Consider the following 19,875-nt stretch of genomic DNA (forward strand, 5'->3'; position numbering starts at 1 on the left):
TGGTTTCAGACTCTTTTAATTTGAAATTTTGCTGCTTTTCCTCATCTTGTATATAGTAAACTGAATATCTGTGAGTTTTTGACACGTGGTCGGACACTATAAGACAGTTGATGACATCAACTTGGGCTCTAGGAAATTATGTTGATCATTTTTCACAGTTTTTTTAATGTTTTACAGACTAAAAACAAGTGAAAAAAAGTAACTGGAAGCTGTGGGACAGGAAGAGTTAACTCATTGATTCTTTTATTGACGGACATGGCAGAAATGTTGTTGTGTGTGACAGTATGTGAGAAGAGCTCATTTCCACAGTCCAGTGTGTGTGTGTCCTAAAAGGGCGCTGAAGTAATTGCCTGCTGATAAGATATATCTGTAATCGCAGGGCACTGTGTGTTTGTGTGTGTGTGTGTGTGTGTGTGTGTGTGTGTGTGTCACATGCTCTGAGTAAGTCACGGTCCTACGTCTGAGCAATCAGTTACTCAGTTTTCTCTCTGTCTCCGTCTCCCAAACATGGAAACATGCTGTATCAACTTGATTTACTATATTTTGGTTCTCTGTGTATAATCAGCACATAAAAACAAGCATTAAAGTGAGTTATAGTGTTAACGGTGACTGTGGGAGCAACAGAGTGACTCCTGCTAATCTGCTGTGTCTGCTGCGACAGGGCTGCCCGGTTACTGATGACGTCATCCAACCACTCACTGACTTTTCCTCTAATACGACAAAGTCCTAATAGCAGGATATAACTCGCGGCGATACTGCTCGCCAGTTATAAATGATGACTGCTCTGCTTATGTCATCATTACATGGTTGGAAGACCCCTGCAGTTCTTGAGTCAGCTCGTTAGAGTGGAGATCCTGCAGAAGCATCTAGTAAGAGTAAGCATCTCAACTACTGAGATAGAGGCTGTTTACTCATCTGCTATTTTGGCAGGAGAAAAGAGCTTTTAACCTTTTTTTTTTTTTTTTTTTAAAGCCAGAAGCTGCTGGCAAGATTATTGCTGACTCATAAGTATTGATTAGCAAACTGTGCTGCGGATACTTTAGTTTCCCTCTGAGGGATTCAGACTCTTTTTACATGGTGGGAAATTTTTCCTGCAGGCGAGATTGAGGAAGAGCATATTAACCTAACAATAAATATTGTGACAAAGTTCATTCCTACAGCTGGAGATCTGAGCTGACTGATATCATCACCTTATTTGGATGTTTCTTCCTTCCCTGGTTTAAACAGAAAGATACGCTGTGACCAAACCCTGGAACAGAGCGTTCTTCTAATAGTTTCTCTGAGCATCCTGAACGTCTAAACAGGTACTTAAAGTACACAACGGCTTCAGCTGTTACCAGTAACAGTGTAAAGATAATAAACACAGTAGTGCTTTCTCTGCACTAATGTAACTTGAAGACTCTTCCTGATTCCCTCCGCTGACAGCGACAAGACATTATAACCTATTACACCACATTAAAGGTAATTAAAGTGTCAGTTAAAGCAGAACAAAGTTTGTCAAAATAAAAGCATCACCTCTGACTTTTCAATTCAGTGCATTAAAAATCTGAAAAAAAAGTATTTAGATTCCCTCGGGGGGTGAAAAAAAAAAGCATTGTCAGACAGTTATATCACTGCCTGGTTACTACTGATGTCACAGTGACATCACAGACGTCATGTCCTCCACGCTGGTCGAAACGTAGAGACAAAACTGTGCCAACAGGAAGGAAGTCTGGAGACACTGAGAGATTTTCTCTGAATGGTTAAAGCTGCTGCTGCCGTTGGGGGTTGGAACCACGTGTTTCCTCTGTTTTCACACTGACAGCTACATATTTTTAAAATGACAGTGCGAGACGGCGCGAGATCATAAGCCAGAGAGCATGTGTGTGTGTGTGTGTGTGTGTGTGTGTGTGTGTGTGTGTGCGCGAGTGATTCAGTTCGAGTAGAAGACGGAGAATCAGCAAAATTGCAGTCACAAGGTTTCCATCCGACTGTAATAGTTTGCTTCATGGTCTGATTGTATAATTGTGTGTCGGGCTCTGGGGAAATCAGGAGTTTTTTGGTCGCGAGGCCGTCTTCGTTTCACCCTCTTCCTCCTCCTCCTCCTCCTCGTCCTCCTCATTAAAGTCAGGGATGACAGAGAAACTAAGCAGTGGGTTTTTATCTCTGACAGCAGATGTTGGTTCATGCTAAAAGCTTGAATATAACCCAAAAAATGTCGTATAAACAGCTTTCTGTAACAAAGTCTCAGCTTGCATTTTACTTCCTGCCTTTTTAGCACTTTAACTCACACTCCTTCCTCTTTTTTTTTTTTTCCCTCTCGAGGGAGTGAAAAGTGATGTCGAGTTCCCTAAACTGCTCATTAGCGCGCACTCGAACTGGTTGCCAAGAGGGACTGGAAGCCGTTCTTAGTGCAGTGGTAATGGTTTAGCCTCGTGTAACCTGTTGCTGCTCAGGGACTCATTAGCCTGCCATGTTTAGAGAGGAGAGTTTAGGTTGCTGGTCCGAATACCTGCTTGTGATTAACCTTCTGTCAACAAAGAAGGTGTCCCTCGAGCAAGGCACTTTAACCTCCACCTGCCTCGCTAGCAGTGTATCTGCATGAATAAAGACTGACACCTGCTAGTCACAACATGACCACTCTTTTGACGTTTTCACTTTTCATTACTCGTAATTCAATCCATCCATTTTACCGTGTCTGTGTTTATTATGGGAGAGACCACCTCTTCCATGAAATCCCCTCCTCCTTAAAAGCAGTGAACATGTTCCTGCCTGTCTGTCTGTCTTTCTTTCTTTGCTCTCTGTGTTGTGTTTGTTTTTGTTTTTGAAGGGGCAAAAGCATGCAGACAAGGTGATAACAGAGCTTGATAACAGCAAAAATGCATTCAGACGAGACTTGGCGCTAACATTGTGCAGGTAGTGGCTTAACCTTGGAATTCCAACACAGCAAAACAAGCTTTTATTTACTTTAGTTAATGATATTTATTATAAAGCTGCAAGGATTACTCGATTAATCGTTTTTAAGGGGGGGGGGGAGCCAAAATCTGTGGTTTCAGCTTCTTAAATGTGCATATTTTCTGTTTTTTTTAGTCTTCTATGACAGTACATTGAATATTTCTCAGCTTTAAGAGACACTGATGAACATTTTTCACCATTTCCTGACATTTTATAAACCAAACAACCGATCAGTTAATTTTGAAAATAACCAATAATGACAATAATCATTAGCTGCAGCCGTCCTAGCTGGTTTTCTCCAGTGTTAATGTTCCTCCATCACTTTAAAAAGCAGTTTGAAGCGGTCAAGTGTTGATGCTTGACACCACTTGACTCTTTTGAAGTCATATATTATGAAGGAGTGAAAGCAGAGAGAGGAAGACGGCTGAAGAGCTGCAGCCTCCGTATCAAAACTGTACTCAAATATGTGAGGAGGATAGAGATTTATTTTCATTTTTATAGCTTTTATACTCTCAGAACATGCATCAGGAAGTTAAACTCAGCCTCCTCCGATCATGAGGAGGAGGAGGAGGAGGAGGAAGAGGAGTCCCACAATTACCACATCAGGAAGAACATTTTTAGGATATTCAGAAAGGGAATTCCCTACCAAGATGATGAAGCAAAAAAAAGCAAAGCAAAGACCACCCAGAACTTCCAAGTGTATGTTTTAAACCGACCGTGTTTAATGTAAAAACACCCGCAGATAATACTTTGAAGGGGGCAGAAGCCAAATGCACTCTGGGATTTGAAGTACATTTCCTTTTTAGGGCGCAGTTTATTTACTTTTCCTGCTTTTACGAGGTGCTTCTGATTTGCTTGCATTGCTTCTTTTTTTATTTTTTATTACCAGGTATTGAATCTGTTGTAATTTGTTGGTTTCACCTTATCGTCTGCAGTAATGTTTTTACGGCCGCTTATATTGACATTACATCCTCTGGGTGCTGCTGTGCTTGGCGGTGTTTGTTCTTCGTCAGGCTGTCAACGCCCTCACTTTTATAATGATTGCCAGGGAGTGACTCACAGCTTTTTTTTGGGGGGGGGGAATGGCAAGTCTGAATATGTGGAGCTCTTTTCTTTCTTCTTTTTTTTTAAATATCATGATGTTTACTTGACAAGGTTGCATGTGTCCGCCCTGCGAAACAGGAAAACGTGGGGAGGAAAGATGAAGAGAGAAAGGATGCGTGAATCCAGTGGAAGGGCAGCTGTTTCTGATGAATGTGTGATCAACAGATTTTTTTTTTTGGGAGCTTTTAAAAGAGACGCCCAACAAGCTGTAAAAGGAAGAATCTTACAACACACGCGTCTGCGAGGGGGAAAAGCGGGCAGACTAAAGGTCATCCAGGGACGTTTTGAAAGCCGTGAATTTTATAACAGCTGTCAATAAGTCACGGATTTGCCTCTGTAGTTGTAAAAAATTCCTATTTCATCCGTGTAAGGAATAAGGGATATTCAAACAGATGGAAGCTGGGAGCTACCCAGTACAAACACAGTCTTACTGGTAAACTCCCCAGATGCTCCACAGGCGTGCTAGAGGTTAAGTGCTCGTTAATTCGTAGCGACAGCTCGCCAGGACTCATACAGGCGAGCTGCAGCCGTGAGGTCACGCTGTAAACAGCTCACCTGACCTTTTTAAAAAAGGTGTGACTCAACCACTGGAAAGAAGCCTCGAGCACTGGTGATCGTTTTAATCCTGTCTTATACCTGTGAGCTTTTGTTTGAGATCAAATATAACGCATGAGCCTTTTTTTACTGGTATTAATGGTCAGGTTGAGGTGAGACGTAGTTGATCCCAGTCTGGAGAAACTTTAATATTTTCACTGAGTCATGGAGAGTTGGGTTTAGTTTGAAAAGTTAAGATACAGGTGATAATAAGGACGCTTTAATTTGAAAAGTTTTAAGCCATTTTAACCCAGTGCTGTACTTTACAGGTCCCTTAATTTTATACTCATTTCCTGGACATTTTTAGAGTCATTTGATGGCATTTAATGGTTCATTTTTAGGATATTTTATAGAGAAGGTGGTGCAACTTGGTACAAATTATAAGAAAAAAGTGTTAAGGTGGTTTAGTTGGTAAATACCCATTCATATGATTCATACTTAGTTGTTAATCTGCACAAATTCTTAATAATTTAGACTCTTAACAATTGTCTGACACAAAATACTTGGTTTTCAGTGTGTAGTTTTGTGTGTCAAACGATATATTAACATATAAGGTTTTGTCAATATTTTCTTAAAAGTAGCTGTTGTATAACTGTTAATTCTTGAACATTACTTTGAAAGGTTATGTAATATGGTAGTATACAGGAAATGTTCTCATGACTCATGACTGAGTTTTTAAGAAACAAAAGAATATGCTGATATGTATTTTTTTCTGTTTTTTCTTTGTGAAACGTCTTTATAATGAACCGTCACATTGATTAGTATATAATTAAAGGACCTGTAAAATAAAACATCTGATCAAAACACACATCTGACAGAATCTGACCAATCATCTGATGACGTCTGTCAGTACTTGACGCTTTTAGATGTTTAATCCTGTGCTCACATTTCAGTCAGTACCCACAGAGTCCTGAGGTTCACTACTCAGCCCAGGAGTCATAGTGAAAATATGTTGCTAAAACAGTTCTTAAAGCTGTTTTGAACTTTTTTCCTGGCTGCGGTGTGGTCTCCGTTCAACAAAACATCAATGGCGAGAAATCCTGACTTGTTAAAATTCCTCCTCGGTGCTTCCTTCCAGGTTTCTGTGAAGGCGCTCAGTGTAGTTTTCCAGCCGGACAGTTGCATCATATCCTCATATTAAAGCTTTTTCTTTCCAGCTCGTAGAGATTTTATCTTGTGACGTGAAAATTAATCAAATCAACTCGCAGACGCACATTCCGTCTTTATTCAATTTCCTCTGACCCAGTAAAAAAAAAAATAAATAATTTTTTAAAGACCTCAGCAAAGTAATGACGGTACACGATGTTAACATGTTCCAGAGATGCTTGTCTGCGGTCGCCAAGCGTCACAGGGGTCACATGTGCTGACGGTTCCCATGGCAACCAGACCAAGAGTTCAAGGTTCAAACCCTCTTTGGAGACTGTGTGTGTCTGTGACTGTCTTTCTGACAGACATTTTTTTGGGTGTCTGTGTGTGGTGTGTGTGTGTGTGTGTATGTGTGTGTGTGTGTGTGTGTGTGCGTGCAGATGATTCCGTAATAGAAAACATACTGTGTAAGTTTTGGCAGATGGTGACGTGGTCATATGACAAGGAGTGCGTGTTAAATTTTCCAGGAGTTTTTCTGTAAGTATTTAAGGAGGAGAGTGTGTTGATATTCTATGAAAATGTAAGATTATAGTCTGTTCTGTCCCCTCAGGATGCACTCACACACACACACACACACACACACACACACACACACAACTCAGCGAGTGCTGAGCTCAGCATGACATCCCTTTGCTGGAAACAAGCAGTGTTGCTGCAGGGACTCTGTGTTGCTGACCCACTTTCTCAGAATTGCTAGCACCGGATCAGTTTGCACAGTGTATATCCAGGGTTTACCTTGCCTCTCTCTCTCTCTCTCTCTCTCTCTCTCTCTATCTATCTATCTCTCTCTCTCTCTCTCTCTCTCTCTCTCTCTCTATCTGGATGCAAGGATAAGCTTCAGCTCTCTGCACTGGAGAGTGTATAGAAAGTTGGATGGATGCTTATTAAAGGGAATAAGGATTTTTTTTTTTTTATATCGATGATTAACTCTGTGTTGTGCAAGCAGCTTACCACTTCCTATTTTTAAGTATTAAGCACAACTTCATAGCCTCTGGGCTTCACTGGTGTCATCCAAGGCCGCCTGCCAAAACATGTTGCTCTTAAAGCTGCACTGCGGGACTTTTGTTGTCTCCCCCTTCTGGCAGTGAGAGTAATTACGAAAACATTGTTGACACATGCTAACGTCATAGACTCCGCAGTAGCCTACTCCGTTGCTACTGTTGTGGATAAATTGTTTTGAGTGTCACGCAACCCCTGAGAAATAGCTCGTTTCACTGTCAGGATTTGATCCATTCCGTCTGATAACATTTGGAAAGTCAAGAAGATGATTCAGTTATTTTATGCACGTTCAAGTTAGCATAGGGCTAGACGGAGGTTAGCCTCTGGGTGCACTATGTATACTGTGAAATACAGAGATTTTTATCTGGTGGTGACAGGCTCAATCAGCATTGTGTGAATTCATACAACAGACGTTCATTTATATGTAAAAGTTCCACACGTCAGGTTTAAAGGACGGGTTCAATTGTTCAAGTCTGTCTTAAAACAATAGTGACCATATGAACATTGAAACAGATTTTGCTTGCTGTAATCATTCCTCTTGTTCATACTGACCGTTAGAAGATCTCCAAATGCACTTACAAATGTAAGTGATGGGACACAGAATCTCTTCGTTTTGAGCAAAAATGTATTAAAATCTTTGTGTCTTGTTGGACAGTGTTTTCCTGATCAGGTGCAGTAGGAAGGATTGTAACAAAAAGAGGGAATTTGGCACAAAAAAGGACAGTAACTTTGAAAGATATTGACTTAATTTGACTAATTTGGACGGTTGAAGCCTCATATTAGTTTCAAATAATCTTTTAAATACATTTTTGCACCGAAGGAGGACTGTGGATTTTATCCCCCATCACTTACATTGAAAGTTCATTATGAACAGATCTCTTGATGGCAGGAATAAACAGGAGAAATGATTCATTTACAAATAGGTGAAGTTGTGCCAGACCTGCCCCAGTCTACTATCTAAGATCAACTCAAAGAACCCAAGAATAGAAGATTTGACCATGTTTTTCATATTTCAAGTCAAACAACATCCGTCTTTATTTGCAGAAATGCCATTTGCACTGTACAACTTTTCTAATTATCCAAGAAATCAAAGCCATCAGACAAAAAGTAAGGAGTAAAATAATTGCCACAGTCCAGACCAAACCTTTAAATTTGAACAGTCACCACAGAGAAAAGAATCTAATGACTGTGGCTTTGCTGTATCTACTTTAAATACAGAGTACTGTATATCTCACAGGAGTCTAGTCTTTTGTGTGACTGCCAGTAAGGTAACAGTTCATATGAGGTCACAGCGGGGTTAGCGTCATTTTAAGTTCAGTCTGAGAATGTGAAGTGTGTTTTCATCAAGGACCCAGACTGTTTACAGATCTTCATGTCACATAAAGTGAAGTTTAATTTGTTAAAACTTTGTCATTCTGAAATATTATATCTCATTTTGACTCCGACCTTTTCAAATTTCCTCCTCTGCCCTTTTGCATAAGCCAGTCTTTATCAGCTTTTCAGTTTTTGATATGTAAAGGACTTATACCCTCAACCCCTGACCCTGTCACAAAGTGCAGCGTGTCACATATAAAGTAGAGACTCTTGTCCCGACAGACATCGTAGTCCCAAAGGATTCAAAAAAAAGGGTCAAAGACCTAATAAACACACATGACCTCATTTGTACGCAGTGACCCGCCTCGGGGCCTATAAGGAACGGTTCCCACCAGCTCAGCAAATCATCATCTACTTCCCAGACAGATGAGCCAATCATTACTCATTTTCCAGAGCTTTCAGGCCAATGGGGGGAGTGCTCTGTTGGAGTTTACTTCCTAGAAGAGTTCAGAGGAGGGAAGAGATTTCCAGTTTGAGTTTGAACACTGACTGTGGATACTTACTTAGAGATGGGCTGGGAGTTCTGGAGTAAACAGCTGGATGAGGAGGAACTGGTGGAAGAAGATGGTGAGTTTGTGACCGGGGAAAGAGTTTTTAGGCGAGCTTCGATTGTCTTTGGTATGTTTTTGTTTGTTGGTTCGACTGATAAAAATGTGCACTCTGCTCTCATGCGGCCATAAAAAAGGAGTTGTCATAGGTGAGATTAAAATACAGCTGTGACTCGCAGACCGCTGTCATCATCACTTGTTAGAACGCTGACACGGATCATGCTTGAGTAACAAGTATGTCTTCAACTTTGTGTTGTTGTTGTTGTTGTGTGGACACGCATGTTCCTCTATCTTCTTTCATGTGGGTTTAAATTGAGTAAAAATGGGTCAAGTTTTACAATCGAATGTGGCTTTATTATGTTTTTCCCTGATACCTTTAAACTTTAACACGGCACAGTTTAATCATTAAGACCGTTTACAACCCATCAGGCACTGAGTCATGTGGTTGATGTTTCTTTACTGCAGCTTGCATCAGTGATTTTTGTGGATACAGCTGTGTAAATCAATGTATTCGACACAGAGGTCACTAGCAACAGATTCAGGATGAATCCCAAACAGTCTTATCTGTGAGTGTGTGTCGATGTGTTTCCTAAGTCGTGCGTGTTTTGGGGGTACAAACGCCGTATTTGGTCTTGTCAATACAACTGAGGTCACACTCAGACCTGTACCACTTGTTTTTCTTGTGTTGTCTTTGCTTAATATTTCAGTTTATACAGAGCAGGGTATATTTATGTCTTTTAAGATGTTTTTAAGTGTGTGGTCACCTTCAATAGATTCAAGATGAATCCCAAACAGTCTTATCTGTGAGTGTGTGTCAATGTGTTTCCTAAGTCGTGCGTGTTTGGGGGTACAAACGCCGTAGTTGGTCTTGTCATTACAACTGAGGTCACACTCAGACCTGTACCACTTGTTTTTCTTGTGTTGTCTTTGCTTAATATTTTGGTTTATACAGAGCAGGCTATATTTATGCCTTTATAAGATGTCTTAAAGTGTGTTTGGTCTCCAGCAACAGATTCAGGACTAATCTCAAACAATCTTATCTGTGAGTGTGCGTCCATGTGTTTCCTACATCGTGCACGTTTGAGGTTACAGACGCCGTTTTTGGTCAACTGAGGTCAAATTCAGATCCTCACTACTTGTTTTTCTTGTGTTTTCTTTGCTTTATATTTCAGTTTATACAGAGCAAGGGTATATTTTTGTCTTTTTAAGATGCCTTTAAGTGTGTTTGGGTTTTATGTGATTGCATTTCCTCAAGGCCCGACCGAGTCTTGTGTTTTGGCTACGGTGAATGAGGTGCGACGGTCAGTCACACTTTGTTGTGTTTTTAAATGTGGAAAATCCTCCATATATAGAAAAAGGACACACAAGGACTCACATGAGAGCAACGACTTCAGTCTTTTTCAGTACGGTCTGCATGAAATATCACATTATCATTCCTAATTCAGGAAAAAAAACAACTAGGGGGTTGTGCAAGCATATTTGAACCAGCTTTACATGAGAACCAGAAATCAGTTTGGGAGCAGGAGACATCATCTGGTGGTTTTACTCTATTAATTCTTACTTGTACTACTCTTACCCAAAGCTGGAAAACAGAGATAATCTAAGAAATCTAAAGTATGGCTGGTAAATGTTAAGGATATCAGTCATATTCCTTCCATCTATTCTTCATACTCATTCCTGTACAGAGTCATGAGGAAGTAGTGCGCTGCAGTTTAACACCAGCACACATTACATTTATAACAAGTCTAAATCGATTAAGAAGGTGCGGGTAGATAACAGCGTTAATGTGCCAGCGGGGCAGGAAATAGTTCAGCTCCCCCTTTTAACTTTAAACCCTCGTGTCACAACGCTTTTCACTGTGTGTTTTCACAAAGACCTGGCTCTCATTACATTATAGACTTTATTACTATCAGCTGACTCTTAAGTTGTAACCCTCCACAGGACGACGTGTTGCGTAAGTGAAGTTTTGTAACATAAAGCCTGAATGACTTAGCAGAGGAAATAAACATGTTTTGTCACCTCGACTCCCACCAGACGCTCTCAGTGAGTCAGTGTACCAACTTTCTCTGACGGTGCAGAGAGCTGATGTACTGCTTACTCTGAATTCACACACAAAAATCCTTAAATCAACCTAACTTGCACAAAAAACATTAATGATTTATGCCAGATTTCTATCTTATTTGCGTCACATGTTTGTTTTTCCAGTCATCTGAAGGATTAAAAACAAAAAACAGCACCAAGATTAAGTATGAAAAGTTCACATTTATCCCCAGTAGCTGTTTTTATACTTCTTTTCATCATTTTAATCCATTTGTATCACGTATGCTTCTATTATAAGAGTGTTTTTTTTCTTGTGCGTCGGTGTCTCGGTGACAAAGGCAGAGCTCGTCTTGTTTGTTCATCCAGGAAATTCTTGGAGGTAATTTCAACCTGTCTAACTTGTCCGCTCAAGTGTCTTAATCCTCCTTTCGTTTTTCATGCATAGCAACTTTCTCCACCCTCACTCTCATGTTGGAAATGCGGCAAGTGAAGATGATAAAAATGCATTTTGTAAAGATATGGATACTGGCTGTTTTGTAAATGTTATTGTCCTGCTGCAAACTTTCTCTCTATAATCATATTTCTCTCTGAAGTATGAGATGAAATATTTGGTAAAATGATTGATTTCTCCTCTCAGTTACTGCTGGGAGCAATGTCATTAAACCCGTGTCTCTCCTCACAGACAGGAAACACCCCCCCCCCCCCGCCCCCCCTGCCTTCACCATTATTTCCATTCATATCATGTCGTTCCATTAATACTCAAATGAAAACACATTTCATTTGGGCTCAGATGATCGTCTGACTCCTTGTAATGAACTGGTCTCCTCTCTATCCACGCTCTGTTGTTTGTTCCTCGCGCCGAGCTTAAATCTAAACAGGCATGACTTCCTGTGTCGTTTCCTCTTTCCGCCGGGAGCTGTTTTTTGATTGGTCGCTGTTGTTTCGGTAATTGTTGCAGACTGCGGCTCAGACTCTGCCACGTACACAAGCTCTTTTGTTTTGGGCCACTTGAGAGAATGTGGCTGGACTTGATCCCATAGCTTTTATGTGCTTTTTTGCCAGGAACGCTCATCAATACCGTATTGTTTAGAATAGTTTTATCAGTATTACAACAGTATGTTACAATGCACGTTTTCTGTTGTGTCTTTTGTTCTCTTTTCTGCCTATTATAGCTGCAACAATAGTTAGAAATAATAGTGAGGGTTGCTGCTTTCTAAAGGCTGGTGAGCTCTGAAGCTGATTTTAAGATGTGATTTAGTCTTCTAGTCTTGAAGAAATGGTGATTTTTTTTTTTTGCTCATAATGACCTTTCCTACAATTGTGACAATTACAGCTGCAACTAATGATTATATTCATTGTCAATTAATCTGCTGATTATTCTCTGGATTCATTGTTTTGTCCATAAAATGTCAGAAAATAGTGAGAAACGCCTGTTAAAATTTACCAGCGTCAAAGATGACGTCTTTAAATGTCTTATTTTGTCTGTCCAACTGTCACAAACCCAAAGATATTCAGTTTACTGTCATGTATGACAAAGAAAAGCATTAAATTATCACATTTGAGCAGCTGAAACCAGCAAATATTTAGGATTTTTAATTTAAAAAACGACTGAAATGATGATTAAATTATCAAAACAGTTGCTGATTAATTTCCTGTTGATCGCTCAACTAACAATACTAAATATTAGACTAGATATTCACATATTTGGAGTGTGTGTTGAAATATGCTGACATTAGTTTATACTGGGCCTGTCTGGTACTGTTGTGGGTAAAGACCAGTACAATGTATGTGTGGGAAACACTGTCGGAGTGTGAAACCTCACTGTGAGTGAAGAAATCACATCCACGTCTTACTCAATTGTTCTTCAGATGCACAGCTATGCTTCTCTAAAACAATCTGCACTTTTAACCTTTTGTTCTGACCATAAGAAAATAAAAAAAACCAAACAAAACAAGTCCACCGTAAGTGATTTGAATAATGGAATTTAAGAAACAGCAAAAATGGTAGAGAACAAAAAACATGAAATGACAAGAAGAACAACACAAACACTTCTCTCTCTCTCTCTCTTTCCCTCTCTCTCCCTGTCCCTCCCTCCCCAGGAGGTTACGAGAAGTACAGCAGCAGCGGTGGCGCCGCCAGAGCAGCCGGTATGAACGGTGACGGACCCAGTAAGCTGGTGGACCCCCTGGAGGACCCACTTCCTGGAGTGGGCACCTACGAAGACTTCAACACTATCGACTGGGTCAGGGAGAAAAGCAAGGACCGGGACAGACACAGAGAGGTACGGAGAGAGACGTCCTGTGGTTTTATGAGGGACCTTATCTAGATCATAGATATTCAGTGCAAAGACCTGTAGACCTCGCTGACATACCTGGAATCAAGATAAAGAATCTCTTCCGGGCAATTAAAGCGATAATCAACACAATAAAAGTCTTTTATATACAGATGTGGTTAGAAATATGGCAAGTTTGTTGTCATCATAACAAAAATAAGCACCGTGTGCAGTATAAAGTCTATTCATGCAGAGAGGGACATCTTGCTCTTAACACACTGCTCAGCTTTTATATTTGTGGCTCCAGAGATTCTCACATGGAAACTGGAGAATTGAGGTTATGAGGTTAGACTAGATAGCGCTTCATGGATCTCACGGCTGGAAATTATAAGAAATAGAAGCAGATCAAAGTAGTGAAAAAAGCGACCTAATAAAACTAAGATTTTAAAAAGTTGTGGACAGAAAACCTGAGATTAACGGACATATATGTAAAAGTAAATCCATAATGTGCTTGAGCAAAATAACAGTGACTTAAGTGAACTGATGCATATAGAAAAAAAGCATCTAAGCGTTGTAATAACTTCCCGTCGTCTCTCCCTCCTTCCAGATCACCAATAAGAGCAAACAGTCGACCGTGGCTCTGCTGCTCAGCATCAGCGATGCGTTCTCTGGATGGCTGCTCATGCTGCTGGTGGGACTCATGTCAGGTACGCACACACACCTGTAAACATATACACCGTCTAGTCTGGGTGAATATTTGTTTCCTTGCTGACTGGAACGTGTGAGACAAACACGCACATGTAGTTTGATCATGTTTGAGTGTAAAGCTGACAGTTTATTTCTGCAACATACCACTGCTGAGGTTTTTTTTTTTTTAAGGGAAATATTTGAATAATTTCACTACATTTCTAGTGTGGTGGCATGTTTCAGCAACCGATATCTCAAAACCTACGCAAATAAAATGCAAACTGCTGTATTTGCATTGCTGAATACTACTTGTGTTTTTGTGTCAGTAATTTGAGTCTTAATGACGCCATGACGTATACTGATACTCGCTGTGCACTTCATGTGACAATAATTCATTGTATAATGTCATGAAATGGTACAACTTCCCTCTAGATGAACTGTGATGTAACTTTCAGACTCACGTTACTTCACATCTGCACCTTTCTTACTCCGAATGTAGGTGTTATAGAGTATTCTGCATGCAGTTAAGAGTATAGTATGTAGTTACAGAATTTAAAACAAATAATCTTTATAAATCAAGTTAACGTACATGCACACACTAAAAACACAAAGTGTCAGTGCTTGTGCTTGTTCATACCTTTCCTCTTGTTTCTGTGCCGCCTGCGTCAGCTGGAAGTTAATTCCCATGTGGTGACAGACGGCAGCTGTAAAGCCACAAAATAGAACCAACATAGTGCAGAAAATAGGCCGGGTGACATTGTTCTATAGAAAATGAATAGCTATTATTTTGGGTAGTGTCCTTGCAGGTAAAAAAATGGCACAGAACAGAAGGATGCACTTGATATTTGATGAGGCGTGTTTGCTCAGTACACATTAACACACCTTTAACCACAACCAGGCACGACCCATGAGATCAGCTTGTGTGGAATTTAGACGTTAAACCTGCTCATCACAAATGTTTCTCTTTGTTCTTTTTTGTCTTGACCTCTTCTCTCTCTCTCTCTCTCTCTCTCTCTCTCTCTCTCCCTTTCTGTCCTCCAGGTGCTCTTGCCGGCGGCATCGACATCGCAGCCCATTGGCTGACGGACATGAAGGGCGGGGTGTGTCTCGCCGGCTTCTGGTTCAACCACGAGCACTGCTGCTGGACGTCCAACGAGACAACCTTTCAGGACAGGGACCAGTGTCCGCAGTGGCAGAGCTGGGCCGAGCTCATAACAGGCACCTCGGAGGTAGAAGAAGAGTCTTTCCTACACTGTAAAAAAAAAAAAAAAACAACTCATCATCTCTATGAACTGATGCGTCTTTTTTGAGAGTTTGACTCATGCTCACACTCCTCACAACACCTCCCTCATGCCATTAATCATGAGTTGTAGTTGTATTTTGGTTCCATCTACTGGCTGTAAGCCGTCATTACACAGAATCAGCTCTGCTGAGCCTGCATGCTAAATAAAAGAAATAGGGCACATTTTCTATACTTTTTCCCCTCATTCATCAATTAAAAACAGAGACATTATACATATCTGCTTCTCATTTACATGTTTGTGTTTCTGCTGCAGGGTGTGTTTGCCTACATAGTGAACTACCTGATGTATATCGTCTGGGCTCTGCTCTTCGCTTTCCTGGCCGTCACGCTGGTCAGAGCCTTCGCTCCGTACGCTTGCGGCTCCGGTATCCCAGAGGTGAGACTGCACTGACAAAATGATCACATACTGTCAGAACTGATGCCTTTCCATAGACTATCTCTTTGTTTATTTTATTCATTCTTATGTTTTCAATCACTGACGACATTGTTTGCTTTGGTATTTCATATTTATTCATAGTCAGGATTTGTGGACGTACAGAATTACATGTAATTATTTATGCAGCTTTTATTTTGTTCTGTTTACGTCTTTAAATTGAAGCTACAAACAAATAGGAAGCATTTGGACGTGTTTGCTTTTAGTGAAGTGTTTGGACAATAATGCTGCTCCTCTCTCATATAGTCTACATGTATATGTTTTATTTATATTCTGCTACTTGTTTATTCTTGTTTACTCTTCCTTACAGTATATTTACATCCACATTAAAACATTAATAATATTTAATGGTATATTTTGATCAATACTTCACATTTGTAACCGAGCAAAACTTGATGTGAAACTCCGACTGCTTTCCCTCTTCTCTAATATCCGTCTGTCACTGTTTACTTTCTCTTTTTTTTTATGAGGAAGTGAAAAGCTGCTTACACTCTGGACATACAAGTGGAAAGCCTGAATCAGTACAAACACATCCACGCTGATTTACATTGTTCATATATACAGACCAAAACACACAAACACAAGCATTTCCTGCATATACAAACACTTTCTTTCTCACCCCCGCTCTCCTCTAATGAAGTCCATCTTTAATTTTCTGGAACCGAAATTGTTTCCTCCGAACGGTCTCGTCGCTAAAAGGTGAGACGCCGGTCGACAGACGAGATTAACCGCTTATTTAAAAGACAAATAACCAGAACATAAACTCCGCTTTCTCTCCATCGGTGTTAACACCCTCCTCCTCTCCGCTCACACACGCATATCTAAACGGATCCCCCCCTCCCCAACGTAAACAGACGTATATAAGAACAAACATACTCATCGTCTCTCTTTCTCTCTATGTCTAGATTAAAACCATCCTGAGCGGCTTCATCATCCGCGGCTACTTGGGGAAATGGACCCTCATCATCAAGACCATCACCCTGGTGTTAGCCGTCTCCTCTGGACTCAGTTTAGGGAAGGAAGGCCCTCTGGTCCACGTAGCCTGCTGCTGCGCTAACATACTGTGTCATCTCTTCACCAAATACCGTAAAAACGAGGCCAAGAGGCGAGAGGTAAGCTTCGAGGCGAATTGAGGCTGGAGTGATAGATAATGAGGGATTGTATTTGCTAATTGTGGATTCAGTGCTCTATTTTTGGACAATTGTGCAAGACAGATACCGGAGAAATAGAGTCCTTCAGCTAAAAGACATCCAAAAGACTCTGTAGCCTTTGTGGAAGGTTTAATGTTAGATATTAATTATATATTGAACCAAAAAAGAGGTGTGCTTTCAGTCTAACCCTCAAGGCTTTAGCTGCAAAAAAAACAATCTCCAAATATTCATAAATCAATTATTATAATAATAGTAATAAAAACTTAATTTTTATAGCACTTTTCATGCAAAGATGCAGCCTAAAACAAGATCAAACACAAACAAAATAAGCAAACCACACAGATGAAATGTGACTGATAAAACCATAAAGACAACATGCATTTATAAGTATTTCCCCTTTTCTAAATGGATAGTATGAGACTGTAAATACTCCTTTGAAGAAAGATGAAAGTTTTTGCTTTTGACTGACAGTGAAATATAATAAAGAACTCCTGTTGTATATAATCATTCCCGTATGACCTCGTGTAAGGTCTCAATTGTACTGTAATGCAAATACACTTTATTTTTTGTGTCTTGCGCGTAGGTGCTGTCGGCAGCGGCAGCGGTCGGTGTGTCGGTGGCGTTCGGCGCTCCCATAGGAGGAGTCCTGTTCAGCCTGGAGGAGGTGAGTACACTTCTTTACTGATTTAAATTAAAAAAAGAAAGAAGCAATTTTTAGTCATTTGTCAGGTAATTCAACATCTGCATTTATTTTGGCCGTTGTTGAAATCTCAGATCATCGACATCTGAGGATATTTGAAGTAACATGAAACTGGAACGAAATTAAATGACACGCACTCGACTTTATGACTGTGAAACACGCAAAGCAGGATCAAATAAAACCCCAATCATCTAGCGTTTTCTGCATCAGAACAACACTGTAAGCGCCAGTGATCCTATCAGTACCAGATTAAAAATAGAAAAAAAAAAAAAAAACTCAGCTGAATTCTTTTCAGTTCTTGTTTAAATCTTCCGCGCCGCTCACCACACAGCGCCTGGCACCTATCCGGGACATAACAAACCATGAAGAAGTGTTTGCGTAGATAGTTTGGGGAAGTAAATGTGTCTTGGCAGCGTTAAATGCAATAAAACCCCCGAGGAGCTTTTCAGTTAGTTTGAGATGAAACCTTCAGAGTGCTGCTCAAAAAATGGGAAAACTGAGCACTAATTTGTTGATTTATTTGTGTTCGAAGTGATAATATTGTACAGTTAATCCAATTATTTTTGTTTTTATTGCTCTGAGATAATGATGATATAATAATTATTATTATTTATGAGGTAAATATTCAGATTTTTGATGTTATTTCATGTTTATCTTTCATATAAATGTCCATAAAATCAGGTTTGTCTTCACTAACAACAACAACAATCATCTCATGTGATGTATCTTCTCCGTCAGTCTAACGCCGTCTTCCTCTCTCCTCCCAGGTGAGTTACTACTTCCCTCTGAAGACCCTGTGGCGTTCCTTCTTCGCCGCCCTGGTCGCAGCCTTCACTCTTCGCTCCATCAACCCGTTCGGAAACAGCCGCCTGGTGCTGTTTTACGTGGAGTTTCACGCTCCGTGGCACCTAGTGGAGCTGGGTCCCTTTATACTGCTGGGGATATTCGGAGGCCTCTGGGGGGCGCTGTTCATCAAGGCCAACATCGCCTGGTGCAGGAGACGTGAGTACTGGTTTTAATGGTGAATGTGTGTCGGTTAAACGGATGCAATCACTCTTAAATGGTTTGATTTTTTCTCTCTCTCTCTCTCCCTTCCAGGTAAATCCACCCGTCTCGGCCACTACCCCGTCATCGAGGTGCTGGTGGTCGCCGCGTTAACCGCCCTGCTCGCCTACCCAAACAGCTACACCAGGATGAGCGGAGCCGAGCTCATCTCCGAGCTTTTCAACGACTGCTCCCTGCTCGACTCGTCTCAGCTGTGCGGCTACAAGCAGGTCAGCTGTGCCGCTTCGTGTGTGTGTGTGTGTGTGTGTGTTTTAAAGTAGGAGGTTTAGTCAGAGCGTGTTTGTTTATAGAGATTGAAATGTGTGGTGGAAAGGCGTTGATAGATTTATGTAGTGTGAGAGAATAAGTCAACAAGTTTATGTGGTTTGTCATCGTCAGTCCCACAAATGTAACCAAATGTTGAACTTAGAGTTAGAGACTGATCACATTATGGAAGATTATCTATTTTACTGAAATTACTGACTGTCTCTGTCCATCTCTGTGTCTGTCTTCTCCTCTTTTATCCTCCCGTCGTCTCTTAACGTCTCCGTTGATTTCTCCCACACACACACCTTCCAGCCAACCAACATATCAGAAACAGGTGTGGGTAACAGCCTAGCGGACCGGCCGGCAGGAGAAGGCCTCTACACGGCTCTGTGGCAGCTGTCTCTGGCTTTAGTCTTCAAGATGATGATCACTGTGATTACCTTCGGCATGAAGGTTAGCGAAGACACACACACACACACACACACTTAAACATACAGATAGTTTTTTTTTCCTGTCGTCATCTTCTGAGGTGTTTCCGAGCAGGCTGACGGGGATTTTTTGGGGTGATTTTCTTCTAATGTCATCCTCTGTGAACTCTTTGTAACATAGCGTGTGAAAAATCCCACACAGGCAGCTGTCTTTAATACGTTTGGAACCCAATTTTTGAATCGGTGTCCTAGTTTTCTTCCACCGACATTACTCATGTTGCCCATGTTACAGTTCAAATGAAGACTAATTGAGCCTTTGGATGGTTTTCGCATGTTTTATACACTGAGTCAGAGCGACATGATTCATTATCATGTGGTTTCCTTGGAGGATCAAGTTGTTTGGAAAGAAGTCTAAGGGTGTAAATGTTGATTGTTGTCCAGATGAGGTCATGATCGCTGTGTTACCAATCATCAATCAACTTGATGAGGGTGTCATCGTCTTTGTAATGAGTCAAACCCTCTCAAAGATATTTAAAGTTTGTTTGTTTTCTCCTCTTCCTCCATCCATCCATCCATCCATCCATCCAGGTTCCTTCAGGGCTCTTCATCCCCAGCATGGCGGTCGGAGCCATCGCCGGCAGACTGCTGGGTGTCTGCATGGAGCAGCTGGCCTATTATAACCACGACTGGTTGATCTTTAAAGGGTGGTGCTCGCCAGGAGCGGACTGCATCACCCCGGGGCTCTACGCTATGGTGGGAGCCGCCGCGTGTTTAGGTGAGATGTGTGTTATGGTCGATCGTTTTCAGGTAAAACGGAGATAGACAGACGGATCGATGCGGTACGTAGCCTG

The 19,875-nt window shown here is 40.9% G+C and overlaps 1 protein-coding gene across 3 annotated transcripts in view; it reads left to right on the forward strand.

The window, feature by feature from the left end:
- Window positions 1-19,875, forward strand: part of clcn5b (chloride channel, voltage-sensitive 5b) — a 31,905-nt gene that overhangs the window by 2,703 nt on the left and 9,327 nt on the right. For 2 of the 3 annotated variants that reach the window (XM_044342403.1, XM_044342402.1), the window contains exons 3-12: window positions 12,839-13,020; window positions 13,619-13,718; window positions 14,740-14,927; window positions 15,255-15,377; window positions 16,340-16,546; window positions 17,169-17,249; window positions 18,053-18,287; window positions 18,384-18,559; window positions 18,909-19,049; window positions 19,613-19,799. In XM_044342403.1, the coding sequence (XP_044198338.1) occupies window positions 12,839-13,020; window positions 13,619-13,718; window positions 14,740-14,927; window positions 15,255-15,377; window positions 16,340-16,546; window positions 17,169-17,249; window positions 18,053-18,287; window positions 18,384-18,559; window positions 18,909-19,049; window positions 19,613-19,799 (1,620 nt within the window). Of the gene's footprint in view, window positions 1-8,611; window positions 8,719-12,838; window positions 13,021-13,618; window positions 13,719-14,739; window positions 14,928-15,254; window positions 15,378-16,339; window positions 16,547-17,168; window positions 17,250-18,052; window positions 18,288-18,383; window positions 18,560-18,908; window positions 19,050-19,612; window positions 19,800-19,875 lie in introns of those variants that run through there. The other variant, XM_044342404.1, reaches the window with a different exon arrangement.

The sequence above is a fragment of the Thunnus albacares genome, chromosome 22, assembly GCF_914725855.1.
Source record: "Thunnus albacares chromosome 22, fThuAlb1.1, whole genome shotgun sequence".
Taxonomy (NCBI): Eukaryota; Metazoa; Chordata; class Actinopteri; order Scombriformes; family Scombridae; genus Thunnus; species Thunnus albacares.